This window comes from Schistocerca americana, chromosome 8 (genome assembly GCF_021461395.2).
Source record: "Schistocerca americana isolate TAMUIC-IGC-003095 chromosome 8, iqSchAmer2.1, whole genome shotgun sequence".
Classification (NCBI taxonomy): domain Eukaryota; kingdom Metazoa; phylum Arthropoda; class Insecta; order Orthoptera; family Acrididae; genus Schistocerca; species Schistocerca americana.
This window is the reverse complement of record NC_060126.1, coordinates 368,740,077-368,766,052: the sequence shown is the minus strand read 5'-3', so window position 1 is coordinate 368,766,052 and position 25,976 is coordinate 368,740,077. Positions and strand designations below refer to the sequence as shown.

At 40.1% G+C, this 25,976-nt stretch overlaps 1 protein-coding gene across 1 annotated transcript; it reads right to left on the bottom strand.

Annotated features, from left to right (window-relative positions):
• Positions 1 to 906: 906 nt before the first annotated feature.
• Positions 907 to 20,057, bottom strand: LOC124545220 (39S ribosomal protein L30, mitochondrial). The gene is made up of 3 exons (XM_047124091.1): positions 19,893 to 20,057; positions 9,710 to 9,836; positions 907 to 1,272 (listed from the first exon to the last, which is right to left on the bottom strand). Exons 1-3 carry the CDS (start codon positions 19,994 to 19,996, stop codon positions 985 to 987), a joined length of 519 nt encoding a protein of 172 aa, XP_046980047.1. The 5' UTR covers positions 19,997 to 20,057; the 3' UTR covers positions 907 to 984.
• Positions 20,058 to 25,976: the final 5,919 nt, after the last annotated feature.

The following is a 25,976-nucleotide window of genomic DNA, read 5'->3' as shown; positions in this document are numbered from 1 at the left end:
TTTAGTCTGAAAGCTAGCAAGTTTTCTTCACTTTCAAAGTGACATAGGGTGAATGCAAACTCCAAAAAATTTTTGTAGGTTGTACAGGGATATATTCTGATTACTTTGAATTATGTGTCCAGTGGTTTCCAGTGACTCATTACATACAAATACTGTAATTATGATTTATACTGATTATTGCTCGATTACCTTTGTTTCTGTCAAAACATCTTCACAACAGTGAAAGTCTGTAACGTGCAATCATTAAAATATACACCAAAGAGTAATGAAACAATCCTCACAGAGGTGCACAAAAAGTACTGTGATGCGGTTGCAATCACTGTGGGAGCAGCTCATTATAAAGTCATTGTGCTTTTTCTCCATGCATTCAGTGAACCCACACACAATGTGTGTATCGGCCAACTCTTTACTGGTAAATCTATCCATACTGCTGCATATCACTGTTAACATACAACAAACACTGTCAGAAAAATAAATCAAAGACAGGACTATTGGGATACAATAGTATAAATGGGGGTAAGAAATCACATCAAATACAATTACTAAACGAGGCACAGGAGAACAAGAGTCCCTTATGCCAAAATACTCAGAAAATATCCCATACAACAACCTTCAAAATTTTGTTGGTTGAGTTTAGGTTCACCCTTTTTGAGTGTTCTCTCATTTCAGTTCTACACCTGATAATTGTGTCAATGCAAAACAAAGAAAGCTCATGGACCCCACCCTTTAAATCAAAGATGATAGAATACCAATTGTTTGGATTCATTGGGTTGACAATGGTAGTGAAAACCAGGGAAGTGTAAAAATGTAATTCCTTACACCAAAACTGTAATTTAGTTGGCATATTGTATATAAAATCTTGACATATCACAGACTTTAGAAATCAAGAAAGAATAAATCACAATGTCTGCCAAAGTTGACATAAGCTGTTTATTACAATTAATAATTACTTAAAAGTATAATACAACAATACACAATCACAGGTCACCAAGGATTCAGCCATTTAAGCCGTAAGTGCTTCCGCAAGGTTTCTCCATCAAGTCTGTCCTTCTTACTCTGAAAAACCTCAAGTGCTGTTTCCTGTTCTTGTGGCACTTTCAGCTTCGGTGTAACTACGAATTCACCATTTTCCTTAAGGTATGTACCACTGTAGTCACCATCAGGTGGAAGACCATTTGGGCATGTAATGGGTGTTATCTTAACTAGATGTTTAACTTGCCAAAGGCGAGCGTTGTTCTCTGGTATGTTCTTCATGATAACAATATCACTCCTCTACACAGGAAACACAAAGAAGGAAAAATTACTACAAGAATTATAACACAGGAAACTTGAAGACACATACTTTGCTTTTCACAACAGAACTGCATGAAAATTAATTTAGGAATAAAGAAATGACCAACACAAATTACTCAAAATATCTATGGGATGTATGCCTGAAGAGAACATTGAATGCAATGAATATATGACTACAAAATTATAGGTTATACAGTAACTGCACATTCTGTCAATTTAGAAATTGTACAGTACTTACTCATAGCAAGAAGTCCAATGAATCATAAATATGCAAGTGGAATGGAATTTGTTGTTACTACAATATCACAATTACTATCTTGCTATTTACATTATTCATATTAAAAGTTTAAATGATAAATTTCATACAGTGAGCTAAATGTCTCTGTCAAAAAATCTCAAATGTGTATAGAGCTTTTCTTTCCCATTTGTTGTACTTCCCACCCAATCTTCTTTTTAACAGTTTTATTGATTACATCGCAATATATCATTAGTTTAAGTATTTCTTCAATCCTGATCTGCATAATTTTTTCCCAACTTTCTGTGATTTCCATGTCATTTTATTGTTTTTTTTTTCTTCATTTACTCTACTGTCACGTCATTCTCTCTCACCCAATTAAAAAATGAGTCTTTTAGTGTGTGGTGCTGCAACAAGGCCGTAAAAGCAAATAATAACAAAGAGATTTAATTTCAAGTGTGTAATCTGTTCTACAATGCATGATAAGTGTGGGTGTTGTCGTAGGATAGTCAAAGAGGGCGTGGTATGTGTAGACTGTGGATTGGAACTTAACTTGGGAGACTGTAGTGGGGAACTGAATGAGGAACTCAGCGAGGCTCTTCCCTGGAACCATAGGCTATGCAAAAAAAGACAAGAGAAGCGCTGAACAGGAGGCAAAGATTTGTGTCCTTCAGGTTGAATTACAACACATGAAAGTTGAACTAGATAGATTGATGAGCTATCTAGTTCAAATTTCGCGAGCTCCAATTCAACCTGAAGGACACAAATCTTTGCTTCCTGTTCAACTACATAGATTGAAGGGTACAAAATCAAATAGTGGCAATGCAGGTGTAGGCTTAATAATTAATAACAAAATAGGAATACAAGTACGCTACTATGAACAGCAAAGCGAATGCATTATTGTAGCCAAGTTAGTCACGAATCCCACTTCCACCACAGCAGTACATGTTTATATGCCAACTAGCTCTGCAGATGATGAAGATATTGAAGAAATATATGATCAGATAAAAGAAATTGTGCAGATAGTTAAGCGAGACGAAAATGTAATAGTCATGGAGTGCTGGCAATCGAAAGTAGCAAAAGGAAGAGAAGGAAAAACAGTAGGGGAATATGGACTGGGGGAAAAGAACGAAGGAGGAAGCCGCCTTGTAGAATTTTGCACAGAGCATAATTTATTCATAGCTAACACTTTGTTTGAGAATCTTGAAAGAAGGTTGTATACGTGGATGAGACTTGGAGACATCGGAAGGTTTCAGATTGATTACGTTATGGTAAGACAGAGAGATTTCGGAACCATGTTTTAAATTGTATGACATTTGCAGGGGCAAATGTGGACTCTGACCACAATTTATTGGTTATGAACAGCAGATTAAAACTGAAGAAACTGCAAAGAGGCAGGAATTTAAGGAGATGGGACTTGGATAAATTGAAAGAACCAGAGGTTCCACAGAGTTTGAGAGGGAGCATTAGGGAACGACTGACAAGAACAGGGGAAAGGAATACAGCAGAAGAAGAGTGGGTAGCTTTGAGAGATGAAATAGTGAAGGCAGCAGATGATCAAGTACGTATAAAGACGAGACCTAGTAGAAGTCCTTGGGTAACACAATAGATATTAAATTTAATCGATGAAAGGAGAAAAATACACTACTGGCCATTAAAATTGCTACACCACGAAGATGACGTGCTAAAGACGTGAAATTTAACCGATGGGAAGATGATGCTGTGACATGCAAATGATTAGCTTTTCAGAGCATTCACACAAGGTTGGCGCCGGTGGCGACACCTACAACGCGCTGACATGAGGAAAGTTTCCAACCGATTTCTCATACACAAACAACAGTTGACCGGCGTTGCCTGGTGAAACATTGTTGTGATGCCTCATGTAAAGAGGAGAAATGCATACCATCATGTTTCCGACTTTGATAAAGGTCGGATTGTAGCCTATCACGATTGCGGTTTATCGTATCACGACATGGCTGCTCGCGTTGGTCCAGATCCAATGACTGTTAGCAGAATATGGAATCGGTGGGTTCAGGAGGGTAATACGGAATGCCGTGCTGGATCCCAACGGCCACGTATCACTAGCAGTCAAGACAACAGGCATCTTATGTGCATGGCTGTAATGGATCCTGCAGGCACGTCTCGATCCCTCAGTCAACGGATGGGGACATTTGCAAGACAACAACCATCTGCATGAACAGTTTGATGACATTTGCAGCAGCATGGACTATCAGCTCGGAGACCATGGCTGCGGTTACCCTTGACGCTGCATCACAGACACAGCACCTGCGATGGTCTACTCAACGAGGAACCCCTGGGTGTACGAATGGCAAAACGTCTTTTTTCGGATGAATCCAGGTTCTGTTTACGGCATCATGATGGTCGCATCCGTGTTTGGCGACATCGCGGTTAACGCACATTGGAAACGTGTATTCGTCATCGCCATACTGGCATATCACCCGGCGTGATGGTATGGGGTGCCATTGGTTACATGCCTCGGTCACCTCTTGTTCGCACTGACGGCACTTTGAACAATGGACGTTACATTTCAGATGTGTTACGACCCATGGCTCTACCCTTCATTCGATCCCTGCGAAACCCTACCTTTCAGCAGGATAACGCATGACTGCATGCTGCAGGTCCTGTACGGGCCTTTCTGGATACAGAAAATGTTCGACTGCTGCCCTGGCCAGCACATTCTCCAGATCTCTCACCAACTGAAAACGTCTGGTCAATGGTGGCCGAGCAACTGGCTCGTCACAATACACCATTCACTACTCTTGATGAACTGTGCTATCATGTTGAAGCTGCATGGGCAGCTGTACCAGTACACACCATCCAAGCTCTGTTTGACTCAATGCCCAGGCGCATCAAGGCCATTATTACGGCCAGAAGTGGTTGTTCTGGGTACTGATTTCTCAGGATCTATGCACCCAAATTGCGTGAAAATGTAATACATGTCAGTTCTAGTATAGTATATTTGTCCAATGAATACCCATTTATCATCTGCATTTCTTCTTGGTGTAGCAATTTTAATGGCCAGTAGTGGATAAACATGCAATTAATGAATCAGGTGAAAGGGAATATGAACGTCTAAAAAATGAAATCGACAGGAAGTGCAAAATGGCTAAGCAGGAATGGTTAGAGGACAAATGTAAGGATGTAGAAGCATATATCACTAGGGGTAAGACAGATGCTGCCTACAGGAAAATTAGAGAGACCTTTGGAGATAAGAGAACCACCTGTATGAACATCAAGAGCTCAGATGGAAAACCAGTCCTAAGCAAAGAAGAGAAAGCAGAAAGATTGAAGTTTACAGAGAGTCTACAAACAGAAGATGTACTTGAGGACAATATTATAGAAATGGAAGAGGACGTAGATGAAGATGAGAAGGGAGATATAATACTGTGTGAAGAATTTGACAAAGGTATTTTTGAAAAATTGAAGCTAGGCCCCAGGAATAGACAACATTCCGTTAGTGCTACTGATAGCCTTGGGAGAGGCAGCCATGACAAAACTCTTCCATTTGGTGAGCAAGATATATGAAACAGGCGAAATACTTTCAGACTTCAAGAAGAATATAATAATTCCAATTCCAAAGAAAGCAGGTGCTGACACATGTGAAAATTACCAAACTATCAGTTTAATAAGTCACAGCAGCAAAATACTAACATGAATCCTTTACAGAAGAATGGAAAAACTGGTAGAAGCTGACCTCAGAGAAGATCAGTTTGGATTCTGGAGAAATGTAGGAACACACGAGGCAATACTAACCCCATGACTTCTCATAGAAGATAGGTTAAGGAAAGACAAACCTACATTTATATCATCTGTAAACTTAGAGAAAGCTTATGTTGACAGGAATTCTCTCTTTAAAATTCTAAAGGTGGCAGGGGTAAAACACAGGGAGCAGAAGGCTATTTACATTGTACAGAAACCAGTTGGCAGTTATAAGCGTCAAGGGGCACGAACGGAAAACAGAGGTTGAGAAGGGAGGGAGACAGGATTGTAGCCCATCCCTGGTGTTATTCAATCTGTAGATAGAGCAAACAGTATAGGAAACAAAAGAAAAATTTGGAGTAGGAATAAAGTTCAGGCAGAATAAATAAAAACTTTGAGGGTTGCCGATGACGACGTAATTCTGTCAGAGACAGCAAAGGACTTGGACGGGCAGTCGAACAGGAAGGACAGTATCTTGAAAGAAAGATATAAAATGAGGATAATGGAATGTAGTCAAATCAGGTGATGCTGAGGGAATCAAATTAAGAAATGAGACACTTAAAGTAGAAGATGAATTTTGCTATCTGGGAAGCAAAATAAGTGATGATGGTAATTTTAGGAGGATATAAAATGCAGACTGGCAATGGCAAGAAAAACATTTCTGAAGAAGAGAAATTTGTTAACAGATAGTATATAGATTTAAGTGTCAGGAAGTTGTGTCTGGAAGTACTTGTATGAAGTATAGCCATGTATGGAAGTGAAACATGGACAGTAAACAGTTTAGACAAGAAGAGAATAGAAGCATCTGAAATGTGGTGCTACAGAAGAATGCTGAAGATTAGATGGGTAGGTCACATAACTAATGAAGAGTTACTCACTAGAATTGGCAAGAAGAGAAATTTGTGGTATAACTTAACTAGAGGAAGGGATTGGTTGGTAGGACACATTCTGAAGCATCAAGGGATCTCCAATTTAATACTGGAGGGAAGTGGGGGGGGGGGGGGGGGGGGGGGGGACAAAAATTGTAGAGAGAGACAAAAATATCAATACAGTAAGCAGATTCAAAAGGATGTAGGTTGCAGTAGTTACTTGAGGATGAAGAGGCCTGCACTGGATAGAGTAACATGGAGAGCTGCGCCAAACCATTCTTTGGAGTGAAGGCCACAACAACAACACATATTGATGGGGTGGGAGTTGGGGGGTTGAAGATAATGGGAAATGGGTAACAATAACAAGAAATAGGTAAAAGGGAACAGGTCTTAAATTTCTTCATCTGCATTTCAGCTACTGAATTAATTTCAAATGGTTCAAATGGCTCTGAGCACTATGGGACTTAACATCTATGGTCGTCAGTCCCCTAGAACTTAGAACTACTAAAACCTAACTAACCTAAGGACATCACACAACACCCAGTCATCACGAGGCAGAGAAAATCCCTGACCCCACCGGGAATCAAACCCGGGAACCCGGGCGTGGGAAGCGAGAACGCTACCACACGACCACGAGCTGCGGACTGAATTAATTTGACTTTTTGCCTGAAGTAGGAGGGGAAGAGCCTCATCCAGCTGTAGGTCACACTAGGATGCACAAGACTTCTAGTCAACAAATTAAGAGTACATCAGTACCCAAAGAGAATAGGAAGAAAAGAGTCTTGCCATTAGATAGTAACCATGGGAAGGGTGTAGGCCAGATGGTACCAGGTCACAACTATTGTGAAGCCAAGTGCTAGGCTATTGACAGAGGATGTAGGGTAATGGTGCAAATGATTTTTGAAGGTTATTGCAGTAAGTGGAGTAGGGAACAGTGTGGCTAAGAAATTACAGCATCTGAAGTGACTTTAACAACCTGTGTAACTGCTAGAATGCCGAAAGCAAGCACAACAAGGTGCATGCACCATGTTGTACAGGTGCTGGATGTCAGTTTGTGGGATGGAGTTCCATGCCTGTTGCACTTGGTTGGTCCAAACATTGGACAGTTAATGTTGGTTGTGGGTGATGCTGGAGTTGTCATCCAATAATGTCCCATATGAGCTCAAATGGAAACAGATCGAGTGATCGAGCACGCTAAGCAATATATTGACACTCTCCACAGTATATTGGGTTACAACTGCAGTATGTGGATGAGCATTCTCCTGTTGAAAAACACCCCTGAAATGCTATTCATGAATGGCAGCACAATAGGTTGAATCACCCAGCAACAGCCACATTCCTGTTGCCAGAAATCGGAGAATCTACTACTTAAATGCGACTCAACTGTGCATGCGCATGAGCCCATTTGTAAATGCTAAAACAAATTTCATGTAAACAGTCGTGGCTTCACGCTCATCGGAGGTAATTTGTTGTTAGGAAGCATTGCATTGTCTTCCTAAAGCCTTTGACACATTTTGCAGTTGGCAGACACTGGCATGATTCCTGTGTGTCGTTGCTGTATATATTTTCAATTTCAGTTATTTCCGTTTTTTTTTCTCGTTTATGTTTTACTGTTGAAGTATTATTCCGCTGTAGCGGGATACAGTAATATCCTTTGTTAGAGTATTGGTTCTTACCAGTCAAAATTTAAAAAATTAACAGAAAACTAAAACAATGAAAAACTCCCTGAATTCTAAAAATTTCCCAGGTTCCTCCCAGGTGAAAAAATTCCCAGGCTTTTCCCAGATCTCCTGGTTGTCCCAGGTCATATACACCCTGCTTAATTAAAAAAGTCCAGATGCTGTACGATGGTTGTGAGAGCAGTGTACAAGTAGGAGGTGAAAGATCAAAATTGTTTAAGACAACCAGAGGTGTTCAGCAAGGCAGTTTGCTCTCCCCTTTACCCTACATTACACTTATGGACACAATAATGAAAGATATCAAGGAAGAAGAAAATGAAGATCTGAACGCTTTTGTTTTTGCTGATGACAGAGACGGAAATGGAGGTTCAGAGGAGACTAGATTACTGGAACACAAAATTTAAAAAATTCAAGTTAACTGTGAGTAGGAACAAGACAGTGGCAATGAAGATGAGCAGGACACCCACACCTTATTACATCATACTGGAGGGGGAGAAGGTTCAATGTGTGAAAATCTTCAATTATCTGGGTAGCATCATATCACGCGATGGAAGTTCCAAACTAAGTCTTAAACAGAATAACAAAAGGATCTAGCTTTTTCCACCACATACAAAATCTAATCTGGGACAAGGAAGTCCCTCAAACAGCCAAATAGACCATGCATAAAACTTATCTCCTGCCAATCATGATGTATAGTCTAAAGGCCTGTGTCGTAAGAGAGAAGAGAGTCAAATACAAGCATGTGAAATGAAGTTCCTTAGGTCAGAGCTCTACAAAAAACTAGGAGAGACAGAGTCGGGGATGATTATGTAAGGAGAGACCTGCAGGTGACACTGACTACAGAGGAGAGAATGAGTGCTTTGAGACTGAAGTGGTTCGGTCATGTGAAGCGAATGCACCTAACTCCACACCAGTATTTGGAGCTGAAGGTACCAGGAAGAAGACCAATTGGGTGGCCTAGAAAGAGATGGACAGACCAGGTTAAGGAAGACCTCAAGAGGAGAGGAGTAACATGAGATTTAGTGGAGAGGGAAAAGCTATACCAGGACAGAAACGAAATGAGGCATATCGTTCACAAAGTTCGTATCCGGCTCGCTGGAAGTAAGTCCTGATGATGGCAATATTTTAGGAGAATAATAGTTTATTGTGTTCAGTAGCAGCATTGTTAATTAATTGTATCACTGTTAAGTTGTCATTACTGTCGACAACTTCCAGCCACTTCAAAAGCACTTGTTGCTGCTAATACCAATTCCTTCGCACCACATGACTGTTAGATTTTCACATCATTTTACACACTGATCAAAGTCTTCATATATTTCTCTCTATCATCATCTTCTGTTTGTGTCGTATGCATTGTTTCCTTACATCACTGTTAATCAAAGCATGCCTTCCTCTGTCTTCCATTTTTATTGTTTCCTCTCGTTCTTCCAGCTAATGTAAATTACTTGTCTTTTATCACAGCACGTGGTGTAATGAAAATAACACATTAGAAGATGGAATTCAATTAGACCAAAACATCTGCAACCTTTCATAAATGTATTCATAATGTCGGTGGTTGGGAATTCAATCAATCCTCAGTGGGTTTTAAAATTCTTTTCTACTATTTATCACTTCTTTCAGCTCCAACAACAATTTATACATTTGAAAAACGTGCTATTGCACTGTGCATTACATTGTATCTTGAACTATACATCATTCTGTAGCTGGCTGGTGAAGTCAGTGTGAATGGGAAGGGCATACCACTTCAAATAGGGCCATGCACAGTAAAGCACTGAGGTGTTCATACCTACATTTGGTCTGAAGACAGCTTTAGTTAGGTTCATTCAAATGCATTTTATTGAAAAATTGTAAAAATAAAATTAAAGGCTGCTGCTCTTATAGTCACTACACACAAACAGCATGTTTATACAAACCTTTCCAGCCAGACCAATTTCCTTCATCATATTTTTCTCCCAGTAAGGGCGGCCTTTGAGAGCTTTCACACGTTGCACCATAAAAAGTTTTGATGGTTCATAAGGTGGGTCCTTGAAGTCTGGAAACCTGTAATGCAGTTGCATATGTTAAGTAATTCATTACAACCTATTATAACAGTAATTATTAGGTGAAAAATCCAAAGCACTTTTTACAGTATTTTTGGCCTTATACTATTGCATAGACAATGCTTACCATTGGCATCTGTCATTAATTGTTTGTGGCATTGTTCCTGTAAATGTGTGTAGAATTTTGTAGATTTAAAGAAAGTTTTCCACTCTTTGAGCTAAAGAAAAATCTCACAAATCTGAAAAAAGCTAGTACTTCTAACACTTTCTTTATATTTTAGTCCGACAGAGCATCACAGGCTGATGATTTCATTCAAAAACTTATGTATGGTGATAATGCCACAGTTCTGTCATATCAAAGAATTTTAATGAGAGCAATTCATCATACTCGAAAATGCTATCAGGCTTTGACAAAAACCTTCTGAACACTTTACACAATGATTCTTGTCATCCCAATAGAAAGCACCTCTGACTTATTTAAGTCCCTGTCTCTATTTGACATCATTAAGGAGGCTTACATGTCCAGATGTTTAAACTAACAGTGTCATGTAGCTTACTGTGACTAGTGCATGTGGAGTGTATTGTCTTGTCTCCATGATGATGATGATGATGATTAACGTCCTCTCAATGGTCAAGTAATCATAGACTGAACACTAGCTTGGACTGGAAAGAATGAGGAATGAAATCCACAGATACTTCTCAAAGGGACCACCAAGATATTTGCCGTCACTGATTTAGGAAACCATGGAAAACCTAAATCTGGTTAGTTGCACAAGGGTTTGTTGACACTGCTGAACCTGACAAAGACTCTATTGCACTGATCTGTTCCATGGTAAATACTCAAAAACCTGATACTTCCAAAAATCATAAATGTATGCCAATGATTACAAAACAGTAGGCAAATTGAAATATTTCAGGTTATATTCACTAAAAATCAGTTGATGAAAAATCATCTAAAATATTATTTTTTTTAGTTTGGGGTGATGTGGTACTCTTTATTAGTTTTAAATGGAATTGTGTATTACACTATAGACAACAAATAAATATAATGTTACAAGAATTGCGTAAAAGACTTAATTCCTGGAGTTAACCATAACATATGCCAGAACAAACTGATACTGAGTGATTTAAAATTTCCATGTTTTAATGAGAAACCATGAACTTCAATGAGATGGATGCCAGTTTTTCAGATTACAGTTTAGTAAAATAGTGGTGTGAAGCTCAAAATGACTACTCTTGCTTGATTACAATGTTTAACCTTGAGTGATGTTCTGATTTTAATCAGCTAATGCAGAATACTCAGTCCTGCAAGAGTAAGTTTTTGCAAATGAAATCAGAAACTTCAGCACCTTTTGATTCATAAATGGGAATTTTACCACCTTTTGATTCATAAATGGGAATTTTACACCCATATGCATCTAAAACTTGTCATAAACATTCCATAAAATTTACTTTCCCCCTGAGTGTTACTAGCTGCATGTAGCAAAATGGTTCACAGTTTGCATTTCTTATATCATAGTTCCTTTTAAAAAAAAAAAAACCATACATCACAATATACAACACTGGCAGACATTAAAGTTTTTTCTACACTAACAGTGTTTTCATTATTATTGAGTTTTTTTTGTTTTGTTTTAGGGTGCAAAAACAACTAGTGTCATACGTGTCCATGTCAAAACTATAGAACACAAAGACAAAGAGGAGTTAAAAATGACTACACGTCAATTCCAATCAACAGAAGAGAAGACAGCTAAAAAGAGGGACGAGAAGAAAGGTCTATAAAATATGCCATAGAGAAACAGACATCCAGTACTAAAAATTAAATGGCCTTCACCATATTGCTAAAATGGATAGAAAGTAAAACACTGTCGACGTCAACCATGTTGTTCACTAAAACAGCCGATAACTCAGACGGCAAACACAAACGAGAACGTAAGCAGTCAAAAAAAGGGGATTTTGTTAGGAAATGGCAGACCATTAAAAGTTAAGTGCAATACACACAAAGAGGTGGGGAGGGGGGGGGGGGGGAGCATCACTTAACAAATGGCAATGGCTAAAAAGACATCGCCCAATACGCAACCTAGTTAAAATTATCTCACGGCAAGAGACCCGAGAGGAAGTCATCCCAGCTGCTGGGAGAGATTTAATAACCCGGAGCTTGTTCCCATGAAGGGAGGACCAGTGGTGATGCCTATGCGACGCTACCTGCTTACAGATGGCAACACAGAGATTGCTGGATGGACTAGCGGGCTGAGGTACGAGAACTGCAGCCTTGGAAGCCAGCATCAGCAGCCTCGTTTCCTGTCAAGCCTACATGACCAGGAACCAACATGAACAGCACGGTGGCTCCATCAAGAGTGAGCAAGTGACAGCTTTCCTGGACCTGTAGCACTAAGGGATGGATGGTGTACAGCACACAGATGTCTTCAAGGACACAGAGATAGTCTGAGGAGATGACACAATTGAAAACCCTACGTCACCAGATGTAGTACATGGCCTGATACAGGGCGAAGAGCTCTGCTGTTCCATAAGCCGATACCGAAAACTGTCAGTGCCAATGACAAAGGCACACTTGACATGACACTCAGTCTGAGAGCCATCAGTGCATACAAAGGTACAATCGTGAAGTTCCATGCGAAGGCCGTGAAACTGAATGCGATAGAGCAAGGCTGGAATAGTGTCCCTAAGAAGTAAAAGAAGGCCAAGGTGAACATGGGCTGCCACACAAAATCAAGGTGATGAAGGTTTTACACCCATCGAGAAGGTTGCAGATAGCATGAAGTTAAGCTGCCGGAGCAAGAGCCGAAAGCAAACTCCAGGACGTAACAGAGAGGAGGGACGTGCCCCATACTGGTGATCAAAGGAAGTATTGAAGGAGGCATAGAATAGGTGGCCATGCATGGCAGACAAACGGCATGCATACCTGCTGAGAAGAAAGTCATAATGGTAGGACAAAGGTAGTTCAGCAGCTTCGGCATACAGACTCTCAACGAGGCTAGTGTAAAAGGTGCCAGTGGCCAAATGGAAGCCACGATGGCGGGTAGTATTGAGACGGTGTAAGAGGGACGGGCATGCAGATGCATAAAGGAAACACCCATAGTCTAGTTTCGAATGGACAAGTGACCAGTACAAATGGAGGTGGGTAGTTCGATCTGCTCCCCAGGAAGTACCACTGAGGACATAAAGGACACTGAGGGACCATGTATAGCAGGCTGCCAGGTAAGTCAAGTGGGAAGACCAAAAAAGTTTCCTATCAAGCATAAGCCCCAGGAATTTCGTGGTTTCAATGAATGGAAGAGCAACAGGTCCAAGATGTAAATACGGTGGAAGAAACCAACTGCGCCACCAGAAATTCAAACAAATGGTTACGTCAGCAGAGAAACAAAAGGCACTGTCAATGCTCCATGAGTAAAGACGATTGAGATGCCGCTCAATGAGACAGGTCCGTGGCAAAATCATCAACACAAAGGGAGACTGATATGCCCAGCAGGAGACAGGCCATTATAGGGTTAATGGCAACATCAAAGAGGACGACCCTAAGGATGGAACCCTGAGGCACAGCATTTTCCTGAATGAAGGTGTCCGACAAAGCAAAACCCAGATGTATCTTGAAAACTTGGTCTTTTAAAAATTCCTGAAGGAAATGAGGGAGGCTGTGATGGAAGCCCCACATTTAGAGAGTATGGAGGATACCAGTCCTCCAGCAGGTGTAATAGGCTTTCTCCAAATTGAAAAAACACGGTCACAGTCTGGGATTTCCACAGAAAACCAACCACAACATGGGTGGACAAAGTGATGAGATGGTCAATTGCAGAACGGTGCACTCGAAACCCACACTGTGCAGTGGTTAGTAAACTGTGAGACTCAAGCCACCATAACAGCTAGGCATGAATCATATGTTCCATCACCTTGCAAACACAGCTGGCGAGAGCAATGGGGCGGTAGCTAGAAGGAAGGTGTTTGTCCTTACCAGCCTTAGGCAAGGGTACGACAGAGGCTTCACGCCAGAATCTGGGAAATGTTCCCTCTGCCCAGATGCTGCAGTACGTTTGAAGCAGAAACATCCAAATGTGAACATCATCTGGCCCTGTGACAGTAGATCAGGACGGAGTGAGAGCATGATATAGCTCCCTCATAGTAAAGGCGGCATTGTAGCACTCACGATTCTGAGAAGAAAACGTTATCGCCTGAGCCTCCTCTGCTCATTTCCGATGGAGGAAGGCAGGGTGATAGTGAGAGGAGCTCAAAATCTCCGCAAAATGGTGGCCCAAGGTGTCAGAGATACCAACAGGCTCCACAATGACATTGTCTGCTACAGTCAGGGTGGAAATCGGGAAATGGATCTTGGTTCCAGGGAGCCGTCGGAGGTTGGACCACATGATGGAAGAGTGAGTGGAACTGTTTAAAGAACTAGTGAATGAAATTCAGGTAGCTTTATTGCTATCCCGAAGAACACGATGGCACCATGCATGCAACTGTTTATAACGAATGCAGTTTGCCATCGTAGGAGGATGGTTAAAAATGCGGAGAGCACATCTCCAAGCATGAACTGCATTGTGGCACACCTCAGAACAAAAAGGGACCAACAATACACAGTGTAGTAAAGAGGAAGTGTGAGGAATGGAACATTCTGCAGCGGTAAGGGTAACATTTGTAAGATATTTTACCTGGTCATCGCAACTGGGGAACTGTTGTTCGTTGAGGGTTGCCAAGGAGGAGTAAAGCCTCCAGTTGGCCTTAGTAAGCTGCCATTTGGGTGTGCACGTAGGTGGGGTAGGAGGCAGAAAATGGACAGCACATGGGAGATGGTCACTCGAGTATGTGTCAGAGAGAATGGACCACCCGAGACGATGGGCATGCTGGGCAGTGCGGAAGTACAGGTCCAAATAGGAATAGGTGTACGTAGAGCCTGAAAGGAATGTGGGTGCTCCTGTGTTAAAGCAGAAGAGGTTAAGTTGATTGAGAAGGTCAGTCCAGTAGGCACCTCCCGGACAAGTTCTGGGAGAGCCCCAAAGGAGACAGTGTGCATTAAAGTCACCGAGCAGCAGAATGGGGTTGGGTAGCTGTCCAACAAGCTGGAGGAAGTTTGCCCTGGTGACATCGTACGGCAGGGGGATGTAAATGGTACAAAGGTAAAATGTCAAGTGAGGAAGGAAAAGGCAAACTGCAACAGCTTGAAGGTGGGTAGTCAGGGAGATGGGGTGACTATGAAGGTCACCCTGTATGAGCAGCATGACTCCCCCATGAGATGGAATGCCTTCCTCAAGGGAGGAAGTTCAAAATGGACAGAGAAGAAATGCAAGAGCTCAAAGTGGTCATGAGAACACAGTTTTGTTTCCTGAAGGCAGACAACAAGTGGAAGCTGCAATTCTAGGAGCAGCCATAATTCCTCTTTGTTGGATCGATGACTGCAAACGTTCCACTGGAAGAGAGAGCCAATGAGAAAAATATGAAGGGGTGTTACCTCAGTGGCTGCCAAGTGCCAGCTTTCCAAGACTGGCTGCTATAGGGCACAGAGGAAGGAGGATCTTCCTCCATGAGGTCTACAGAGATGTCGGCATTCTCCTTCAGCAGGCTGCAGAGTTCAGGGCAGAAAAATGGTTGGCGGTGCATATCGGAGACATGGAGGTCACCCGGGCGAGGGTATCACATGGTGACACCATCAAAGAGGTTATCCAAGTCAGCGAAGGAGAAGACTGTTTGCCTTTGTTTGACTTCTTAGAGCCTTTCCGGTTGGTAGAGGAGGAATGGTTGGTTGGCTGGAGGGACATAGGAAGTCTTCACGGGAGTATTCCTTCTGTCCTTTCTGGCCTGCCGGTAGTGTAGCTGGTGACGTCACCCTGTGAGGTGAAAATCTGGTATTTTGTTGCACAGTTGGAGGAGGAAACAGGGACAATACAACATTGGAGGGTGATTGCACAATCTTGGCGCTAAATTTCAGGTCAAATATCTGCATGGCCATGTTCTTTGTGGAGGGAGATATAGCAAGAACAGTACTGTTGGTGTCAGATGGTAGAACACAGGATTTTTGACTAGCAAACAGCTTGTGAGCGACCAGCTAAGGCACGAACAGGATAGCCATGGAGGAACAAAGCTGCAAGCAGTTGTTGTACTTGAGAATCGAAAGTAGTCTCCTGGACAGCCTGCTCATCAAGATACATGGGACAATCGCAGGAGGAAGTGGCATAGTCACCACTGCAGTTGGGAGAAGGAGGCCTTGTGAGTATCCCTACCACATGTTACACATTTGGTTGGGTGTTGACAGGACTCTCGAGTGTGGTTCGTAGCAGCACATTGGGTATGGAATATACAGCCTGACCGTGATAACTTCATAACCTACTTTGATCTTTGACGGAAGAACAACTTTATTCAAAAGTGAGAAAGAGAGTGCTTGGGGGCACTAAGGAAGCACCTACTTTTTTCATTACCCGATGGACTGCTATGACACCCTAACCAGAGACATACGTTTGGATTTCTGCATGTCAGACCATCGAGCAGCTGAAGTGTAAATAACACCATGGGACGAATTCAGCATTTGATGGGCCTCAACACGAACAGGATAGCCATGGAGGAGCGAAGCTGCGAGCAGTTGTACTCGAGAATCAAAAGTAGTCTCCAAAAGCAAAGTGCCATTGCGTAAATGAGAGAAGGATTCCACAGGGCTAGCAATTGAATCAACACCTTTCTGAATAATTAACGGATTTACCACAGCGAAGAACTGACCGTCTTCAGTACATGAAACCATGAGGAACTGTGGTGCAGCTGGGAGGCTCTTTGAATCATTAGCCTCATTTCGTTTATGTTTCGTAGCCACTGACTTTGAGGATGATTGGCTCATTGCGAGAAAATTCCCCCAAAATTGCCATCGTCTCCAATGGCATGCTCCTTTCACAACTGCCCAGGGGGGCCTTCAGAAGGGGGCACACCCGCCTTAGGTTATTGTTCACACCTCCTTAACACCTGACAGAGGGTCCAATCAGCAATTTGGGAAAGTAGCAGCTCAGGCAACCACCCCTCCCTGGGCCTGGCTTGTACCAGTAGGTATATTCAAACCCTACCTGTCGACACGGGGGCTGGAAATTACATGTTACCCAGTCACCTGTTATGTGTCAGATGTGTGGGATGGCCTTCAGGAGTGCACAGGGAGGAAGAATAAAAAGAGGAACCTAATGTGGAGGAACGACAGGAGAAGATGAACAAAAAAAGGAATCAAAAACAGTGGTGAGTATTCTGATCCTGACTACCAAAAATGCAGAACACATTTCCAAAAACAACCCAGACATGTTCCCCAAGGGAGAGAAAAAAGAACAGCAAGAGGATAGATATGCAGCTTGGAAGGGAAAAGATGTTGCAAAAGGCTGGGGCCCCGTGGTAACCAAGTATGAAACTGCCAAAGAGTGGTGAGCCCCCTGGGGACGGGGATTAAGGATAATTGTATATTTCTTTACAACATGAAAAGCTACTGTTGTCAGCCTGCACTGGCTGCGCCCCAAAATTTGATATAAGTTTTGCCATGTGAAAGCAAACAGGAACCTACTGCCCTAAAAATGTGCATCTATTTGTTTATTCACAGTATACCACAAGATCTGCAATCTCAGTAAGATATGCATCATCCTGTCCCTCCCACATCATATTAGAATTGTTTGAGAAACACTTGGTGGGCATGAGAGTTTGCTCATCTGATACTTCCCGGACAGTTAACTTCATTGCTATTAACTATATCTGAGGGACACTCGCATTAGATATGGATGCCATAAACCAAGTTATGATCTATCTCTGAGAGTTGTTAGTGGCTGATGAGCTGTCATGAATCACGACAACATTAGCAGTGTCTAACACACACTGTCATCAAGGCTGAGTCTGACAGACATAATTAGGTATGTGTGTAACTCAACCAGTCATCAGTGTATATTGATGATTAATTTTTGCACACCATTTAACTAATATAAAAACTTTTATTACAGTGAAATAAGACTTTGGAATCAATACAATAAACCCAAATGTGACTAAAAATTAAATACTGATTGCATACTTTTACTTGCCACAAGCAAAGGATGTCAGAAGGGAAAGCTTGTGATCAGCTCATAGCACATCGGCTGCTGTAAGTAGCAAAGCTTCCTCCCGGAACAGCCAGCTTATAGCTTTTTTCAAAAAAACATGTAATGGTTTAATTTGTAGCATAAGTGATGTGAAAGTTGATAATGATTCAGTAGAAGGCTCAGGTACAGCCTCTTCACTCATTTTTGTAAATAAAATATCAACAGTCACTACACATGGATCAACACTCTATTTACACTGGCTACTTATGGGTATGGTTCACAAAACTGTTACAAAGCTCAGGTTGGTAATAAGCACACACATTTAGAATTGGCATGAAGATAGCCACCTTCCACTGATCAAATAGGGGCCAAAGTACAAGAGCAGTATTCCCCTTCTCCGGATCACGTGGTCGTAAGCACCCTAGAATAGTGCAGATGAATAATTATATGTAGGTTACATAGCAGGTAACAGGAATGCAATACAAATGTAAAAATATGGTAAGTTTACAAATTTATATGTATGAAGACCTATAACACGAGTATCTAGAATCATCTGACTGTTACATTCCATCCTGGATTTTCCATTGTTTAATTAGAATACTCTACTACATTACTTTAGGAATGATGAAGGAAAGCCAAACAGAAACACAGAGGGCACATAACATATTTTACATCTACTTACATATTCTGCAAGTCACTGTACAGAACATGATAGAGGACGCTTTGTACTAATATTAGTGACTTTGTCACTCTCAGCTCTCAACTGCGTTATCACCTACCAACCTAACTTAGATCTCAAACTATCTCTACAGCAGATCTCGAACTACGTCTACAGCTAAGCTACAGTCTATCTTTCAGTTGGTACTGGTCAAAGCAGAACGGCATTATTGCAGTCTTCTACACATTTGCCATCTCCACTAGACATCCATAGATCTAGTATAAACAGTACCTATATCATTGTACATTTGCATGCGCAGGCATCACCATTACCGACAGTTCTAGCAAACAACACTGTCTGTGCCAGCACCAACAAGAATTGAATTACTTACTGCAAATACATAACTGAAATGTTCAATACTGCTTTGCCAATTCACAACCAAACTGTCACCTATCATCTTAACCTATACGTCGCACTAAGCTATGGATCGATTTGTTACCACATGTAAGTTTTTGAATCTGCATTCGTTGACTTCACCAACTCGCAGGCAAACTGCAAGCTTCCAACCTAACCAAGTTCTCAGGCTGTGCTACTGATCGGTCTGTCAACCTAAGTCCAAAAGTAACACAGACGCAAAAGAAATAATGTCATGGTTCTGTTGTCTTTCTGTCTGCATGTGTACTGCATCATACGTAGCATGATGATTATGTTACGAGACGAAGCTGACCTCTGGTATCCGTAGGTTTGGTTCACACTGACAGCAGACTTCAAAGACTATATCGATAGATCGTGTTTTTCACTAGATCCGTTTGAAGAATAAGCAATAACTGAGGAATTTGGACATCAGATACAGTCCCCTCTGTACTAAACCTTTCGCGAATGACCAGTCATTATTACCATGCCTCATACGCGAATGGAGCGGGATGAAATACTGTTACATGGTACAACGGGAATTATACTAATATATTTCCCAGTCCTTTGCAATATGTGGATGTTGACGTACGTTACTTATTTACACATCCCCGTCGACTCGAGAAACCACTTTTGTGCGAAACAATTAAGTAATACCACATAAAATTGTGCGATGTACCCAATTACGCAAATGGAATACGATGTAATTACAAAAAAGTGGCTCAGAACAGTTAACATACAAACATATATATTAAAATGCTGATTTCTCTGACCGAGCAATTACGATTTCGTATGAAATGTAATAACTCTTGAATGAATACAACAGAGCTTAAATGGGTGCTAAGACACAAGTATGCAAAATCATTACTAATAGCGATATAATAATGTAACTTGCTAGGCGATCCTTTATCACGAAAATAACACAACTGTATCAGAAAATTAAAAATCATACCTTGGGTAATACGTGAATCCATGGTATTTAATGCCACCACCATCCGTTGAATAATTCCTCAAACGTCCATAGCTCCACAACCTGCTAACAAACCTTCCGAACATTCTTCGAAGTTCAAAACATAAACAACTCACAGATTACCTTTGTATTTCGGAAATACCAAGGACGTAAATACTAAGCACCATAGACTTTCCAACAACACGGGTATCACGCGAAGTTCACTTCTGCTCCATAATGGACGCATTTCTCAACAATGAATGTAATTATATTCAGGGGTAAGATATTATATACTTTTATTTTCTACCGGTTCACCGGAAAAGCATACCCTGCTTCACAACTGTGATAATACCTATCTACGTTTCAGTAACAGACAACTTTGAGTTTTATCGTTGACATTGGTTAAGATGATAACAAATACCCCATTATCTGTTGAACGGACAGTATCATTAACTGACGACGTGTAGTATAATTAATTTTTATAGTAGCTAAATGCGCCATTTCATGTTTCTTCAAAATTTATAGTAAGGTCATTTGCATGGGACTTAAATAACATAGAGTAGACGATCCTAAGAAAGACTACGCGCGGGGAGGTTTTGCATAGTTGTGAAATAATCACTGCAAGTCTGGTGAAACTTGGTGTTGTTATTTTCTGCCAGTATATACCCAAGACTGACTTTCTTCATTTCCTTTTGCTGCACGTTTAATGGAAGTTGAGGTTCCCACCACAGCCCAGTTTTCACCGAAACCAATTCCTCAAAATTGAGACAATGGCGATGTGTTCATGCAAAGATGTAAGTATGATTTCCTCGTTCCTCTAATCTTTCGTTGCAGACTTTAACGTGATATTCAACGATCTGAATGATTAGACACTCTTTCCATCGCTCATAGTAGTTGCAGTATTATAAATCAGGCACCATGTAACAAATAATAACATTATGTAGATTTACATTCACACAGTGCGGGTTACTTGCAAATGTTTAAGCATCAGATAAGCTTTACAAATGGAGTTGTTAACCTCTTTCATCCAGAAGTAATTAATAGTATTCCACTTTGCTTATTGGTATGCAGTCCACTTTTGTGTTAAACTTTTTTTAACAGATTCCTAATATTTACAAAATTTTACAAATATGTATGTCACTTTGATGCCTTCTATTGCCATGACTAGAACAATACCATTCTATGACATGTGATCGTTACTGGATAAACTATTTATTTATATACCCTCTTATTGATCTTCCAATGCTTGTCTACTTTTTTAAAAATGTTTATATTGAATAAAAACTGAGTACAGGTGATCTGTATTTGTATTCAATTTATATAAATTCACAGATAAATAATAATAAATAATATATAAATAATACATAATATAGTAAATATAATAATAAATAAAAATAAATAATGGTTAAACTTAAAATATGACTGGAATAGTTACTATTGTTGACATGTAACTTTGTGACTAACCTTTGAGCACTAGAAGGAAACGTCTTCCCAATCTTACTCAACTAATGCACAGTCAAATTGTTCGACAGTACCCATAATGGATAAACTTAATACGTGAACTGAATAATAACTAGTATTCACATGGGACTAACTGATGTTTGACCTATAAGCAATAAAAAGAAAAATCTTTCCAATCTTATTCAATTAATCTACAATCAGAGAGTTCTATGAATAGCGACAATAGACAGACTTAAAGTGTGACTGAATATTAACTACTGTTCAATGAACTGCATGATTAACTGACACTAGTATATGAGAAGAAGAAAGAAATATTTTTCCAATATGAAATATTTTTAGCTTTGAGTGTTACAAGATTTAAGTTAGCATTTTGTAGAGCAGAAATGGAGAAAGGAGGAGTTGTCACAGTCATCAGGAATTGACATAAATGAGAGAACTTAGAAATTATCATAAATTTTTCGCAGAACAGCGCATGAAAGCAACAGAAGTAGAATTTCATAATAAATCCTTCGTAATAGTAAATGTATATGACACACCTGCAGGCAACTTTAATCTGTTCTTAAATTATCTTGAAGGTCTACTGACCTACTTAAACACAAAAAAAGAAATAGTTGTTACCGGTGATTTTAAAGTAATATTTCTTAAAATCTCTTCCAGAAATGATTTATTAGTCAGAAATACTATCATTCAACATAATTCCTACCAAAAACTTTTTAACTAGGGTAGCTAATTGTTCATAAACAGCCATGGATAATATCTGTATAGAAAGGTCCAATGAAATAAAATTGATATTGCAAAAGTAATGGTCAATGGCCTCTCAGACCAATACATGCAGTTCCCTTTGTAACATGTTACTAAGGACCAGGATATAAAGCTACTAAATCTGAATTAATGAAGGTATTCAGTAAGCGAAAAATAGAGTATTTTAGGATACTCCTTAAAGACATGATCTGGAGTGATGTATGCAGTACTCATCACATCAGTGAAAAATACGACACTTGATTGATGTGTACAGTGCTCATGGCATGAGTGAAAAATACAGCGCTTTTATTAATCATGTCCTTACTGTATTTGAATATTGTTTTCCCAAAACAAACTAACCCTGAATAGACCTAAGATACAAAGAAGTCTTGAATTACTGAAGGAATAAAGTATCATGCAAAACGAAAAGGTAACTGTTTCTGTCAGTCAGAAATAGTTCTGATGTTGATGCTATAGCACATTACATTACATATTGCAAATATTAAAGTTAGTAATATGGACATCAAAGCAAACACATTAAGAGAAAAAGACAATCACAACAAATAACAAAATAAAGACTAAGTTGGATATAGTGAAGGCAGAAACTGGTAGAACCAGACTTGAAGAGGAACATACAGCATTAAGAGTAAATGACACATTGGCGCTGTTTGCAGTATTTTGAATACTTTTAACTGTTATTGAAAACATGGGGTTTCAAAAAGGTTCAAATGGCTCTGAGTACTATGGGACTTAGCATCTGAGGTCATCAGTCCCCTAGAAATTAGAACTACTTAAACCTAACTAACCTAAGGACATCACACACATCCATGCCCTAGGCAGGATTCAAACCTGTGACCGTAGCAGTCACACGGTTCCAGACTGAAGCTCCTAGAACCGCATGGCCACACCGGCCGGCATGGGGTTTCATGTCCAGTAGATGCTGGCATGGAATACCTCCGACCACTCTCTACAAATAACTTTATTAATATGAATATGTCCTTCACAGATAAATTCTGCCATATGATTCCGCCTATCAGCTTTGACCAGCGACATCACACTAGATCCAGAGATCGCACAGACACACACACACACACACACACACACACACACACACACACACACACACACACACACACACACACACACACACACAGACAAGATTTGGAAATAATGACGATTAGTGTTAAACAAACGAATATACGAATATATATCACAGAAACAAAAGATAATATACATACAAACATAAATAATTACAATCATAGAACATATAAGTAATATGTAACAACAAATTATATGGCAAACAAAATACAATAGATAAATAAAAATTACCACAGAAAGAAAAAGAAATATATGTACATAAAAGAAATTAGAATCATAGTTTATATGATTAGCTAAAAAATCCACAGACAACCTTTAATGTCCACTACAATACTCTGCATCTCAAACTCATGGCACCTTAGTATCGCAGTACTTAATAATAGATATTCCTGCGGTGATGTGGAAGTTTTTGTGACAGGGGCAAATTAAAATGTAACATAATAACTGCAAAATGAATTGATTGGTAGCATAGGTTCTTTGAAGATAAACTTAGACGTCAAATGTACTGAATGGAATTATTGTGTTTAGCATAACATACAATCTAATGTAGCCTACCCATTGTATTTTTTGTATTTCATTGGATATAGACAAAAGCGACAGTAACAGGAAATAGCAGAAAATGGACTCTAAAAAAAGCATGCTACAAACATAAAGATAATTAATGAAATTTAACGAAACATTGAATTAGGGTTGCCACCTATCCAAGTTTTGTATGAATCATCCATACTTCTCTATAATTATCTCCATCAGTATGACAGTATATACCATCAAGTCTATTCTTTTATGGTTTTGCTTTTTTATATCATATTGCTTAATTTTCAATTTCCTGTTCTTAAATAAAATCTTCCCAGTTTTCAAGGTGCAGCATTTCGAATCAAACACGCAATCTTTCGATTCCTGTCTCTGCCATCATCGACAGGAGTAAAGACCACTGTCTGCTGGGGCTGGGACAGTATACTGGTTATGTAAACACAACTGCAGCATGTGTCATCAATCAGAGAGGGTCCAAATGATGTGTGCATGGAAGGTGAGTTGGGCAGCTGATAGCTGCTCTGGCCCGCTGCAAGACTGAGTGATGTCAAGTGGCGTGAGGGTCGGGCTCCACATCTGAAACTGCCACTCCCACCTTTCTATAAGTGTCAGCCATGTCTCTCTGCATTCTTTCAATGTCCAAACGTCGCCCTCTCCACCCTCCTAAATGTGTACCTCTGGTCTCTGTTAAAATTATAGCTTTTTATTACAATCTCAACTGTCTCCTTTATAGCGGAATCCCAGTATGTTGATGCATGAGCCAAGACTCTCATCTTATCAAACTGCATTTTGTGTCCATTTTCAAGGAAATGCTCAGCTATGGCCGAGTTTTAAACCTCTCTTTGTTTAATATGTCACTTGCGTTCAGTACAACGCTTCGCAACTGTTTGAATTATTTGATTTACATAGGTTGAAGAAGAAATGCTTGGCAGTCAGCATACGATTACTCATCCCATTTCAAGGCAAAAGTGTATGTAGCAAAACCTACTCCTACCAACAGGTTTAATAGAAATTCTACTCAAGAACCGACACTGGCGACGCTGTAACTGCAAGCATTGTGGCCAAGAACACGTAACACGAACTCTGGGCTTTGCAGGAGCTGTCCCATTTGATCAGTGGATATGCAGCATCGCCGATTTGCAACTCGTGTTTGCGTTAAACTTTTTTTCAGTTAAAGTATCAAACTGTATCCAATTTACACCTCCACAGTGCAGTATCTTGTGTATGGCCCCCTGTAATTGTTGCCTTTACTTAAACATTAAGAGATAACATGAACATCTCTCAGACATAAACGACTATTTTGTTTTGTCCATGACACAAATAAAGCCAATAAAAATAATAGTGGACACAGTAACATTGTCTATATCCAATGAGGTACAAAAAATACAATGGGTAGGCTACATTAGATTGTATGTTATGCTAAACACAATAATTCCATTCAGTACATTTGACGTATAAGTTTATCTTCAATGAACCTATGGATACACACACACACGAGCAATGTTCACTTTAGAGAAGATGTTCAAAGTGACCACTTTGTATTTGCAAACACTTCACCACTCACTGGCTCATCCTTTGCTGGACCCCTGCATCAAGCACTGCTGAAATGGCATGCATGAATGTTATTATATAGTGTACATCTACAGATGGAGTACTATAAACTTGTTCCTCTAAGTGTCCTCACAAATAAAAATGAAGTGAATTAAGGTCCGAGAAACTTAGAGGCCAAAACACTGGACCTCCATGAGCACTCCAATTCACTGGGAACGCTTCATTTAAACACTTACACACATTCATTCCAAAGTTTGGCGGTGGACTGTCATGCTGAAACCATAGCCATTGCTGAACGCCAAGTGAAAACTTTCTAATGAATCATAGAAATTTGCAAAGAAACGTGTGATATAGGGACGCATTCAACTTGTCCAGCAATAGGTAACGGCCCAAAAGCACTTCTCCAATGATTCCAACCCCCAGGTTTATGCCAAAATATGCCTGAAAGCCAATTCCACAAGTGACATCTGTGTTGTGTCCCAACCAATAAAGGCTGCTGAAGAGGTTGACAATACCGTCATAAGTGAAGCTAGATTCGTCAGTCCATATTACATTATTTATAAAATGTGCTTTACCTTACACTTGGTGTAAAAATAATTCGCAGAACTGTACTCGTAGAATGTGGTCATCTGGCCACTAGATTGAGTTAACGTGTAATGACATGGATGCAGTTCCTCATCATGCACACTTCAACAAGCAGTGTCC

Bases quoted from the DNA above. Each gene is read 5' to 3' on its own strand.
- LOC124545220 (XM_047124091.1), bottom strand. From the start codon at position 19,996: ATGTTCGGAAGGTTTGTTAGCAGGTTGTGGAGCTATGGACGTTTGAGG. The intron at 9,837-19,892 runs GTATGATTTTTA...ACTGCATTACAG, and splicing joins GGATTCACGTATTACCCAAG to GTTTCCAGACTTCAAGGACC. The intron at 1,273-9,709 runs GTTTGTATAAAC...TTTCCTGTGTAG, and splicing joins AAATTGGTCTGGCTGGAAAG to AGGAGTGATATTGTTATCAT.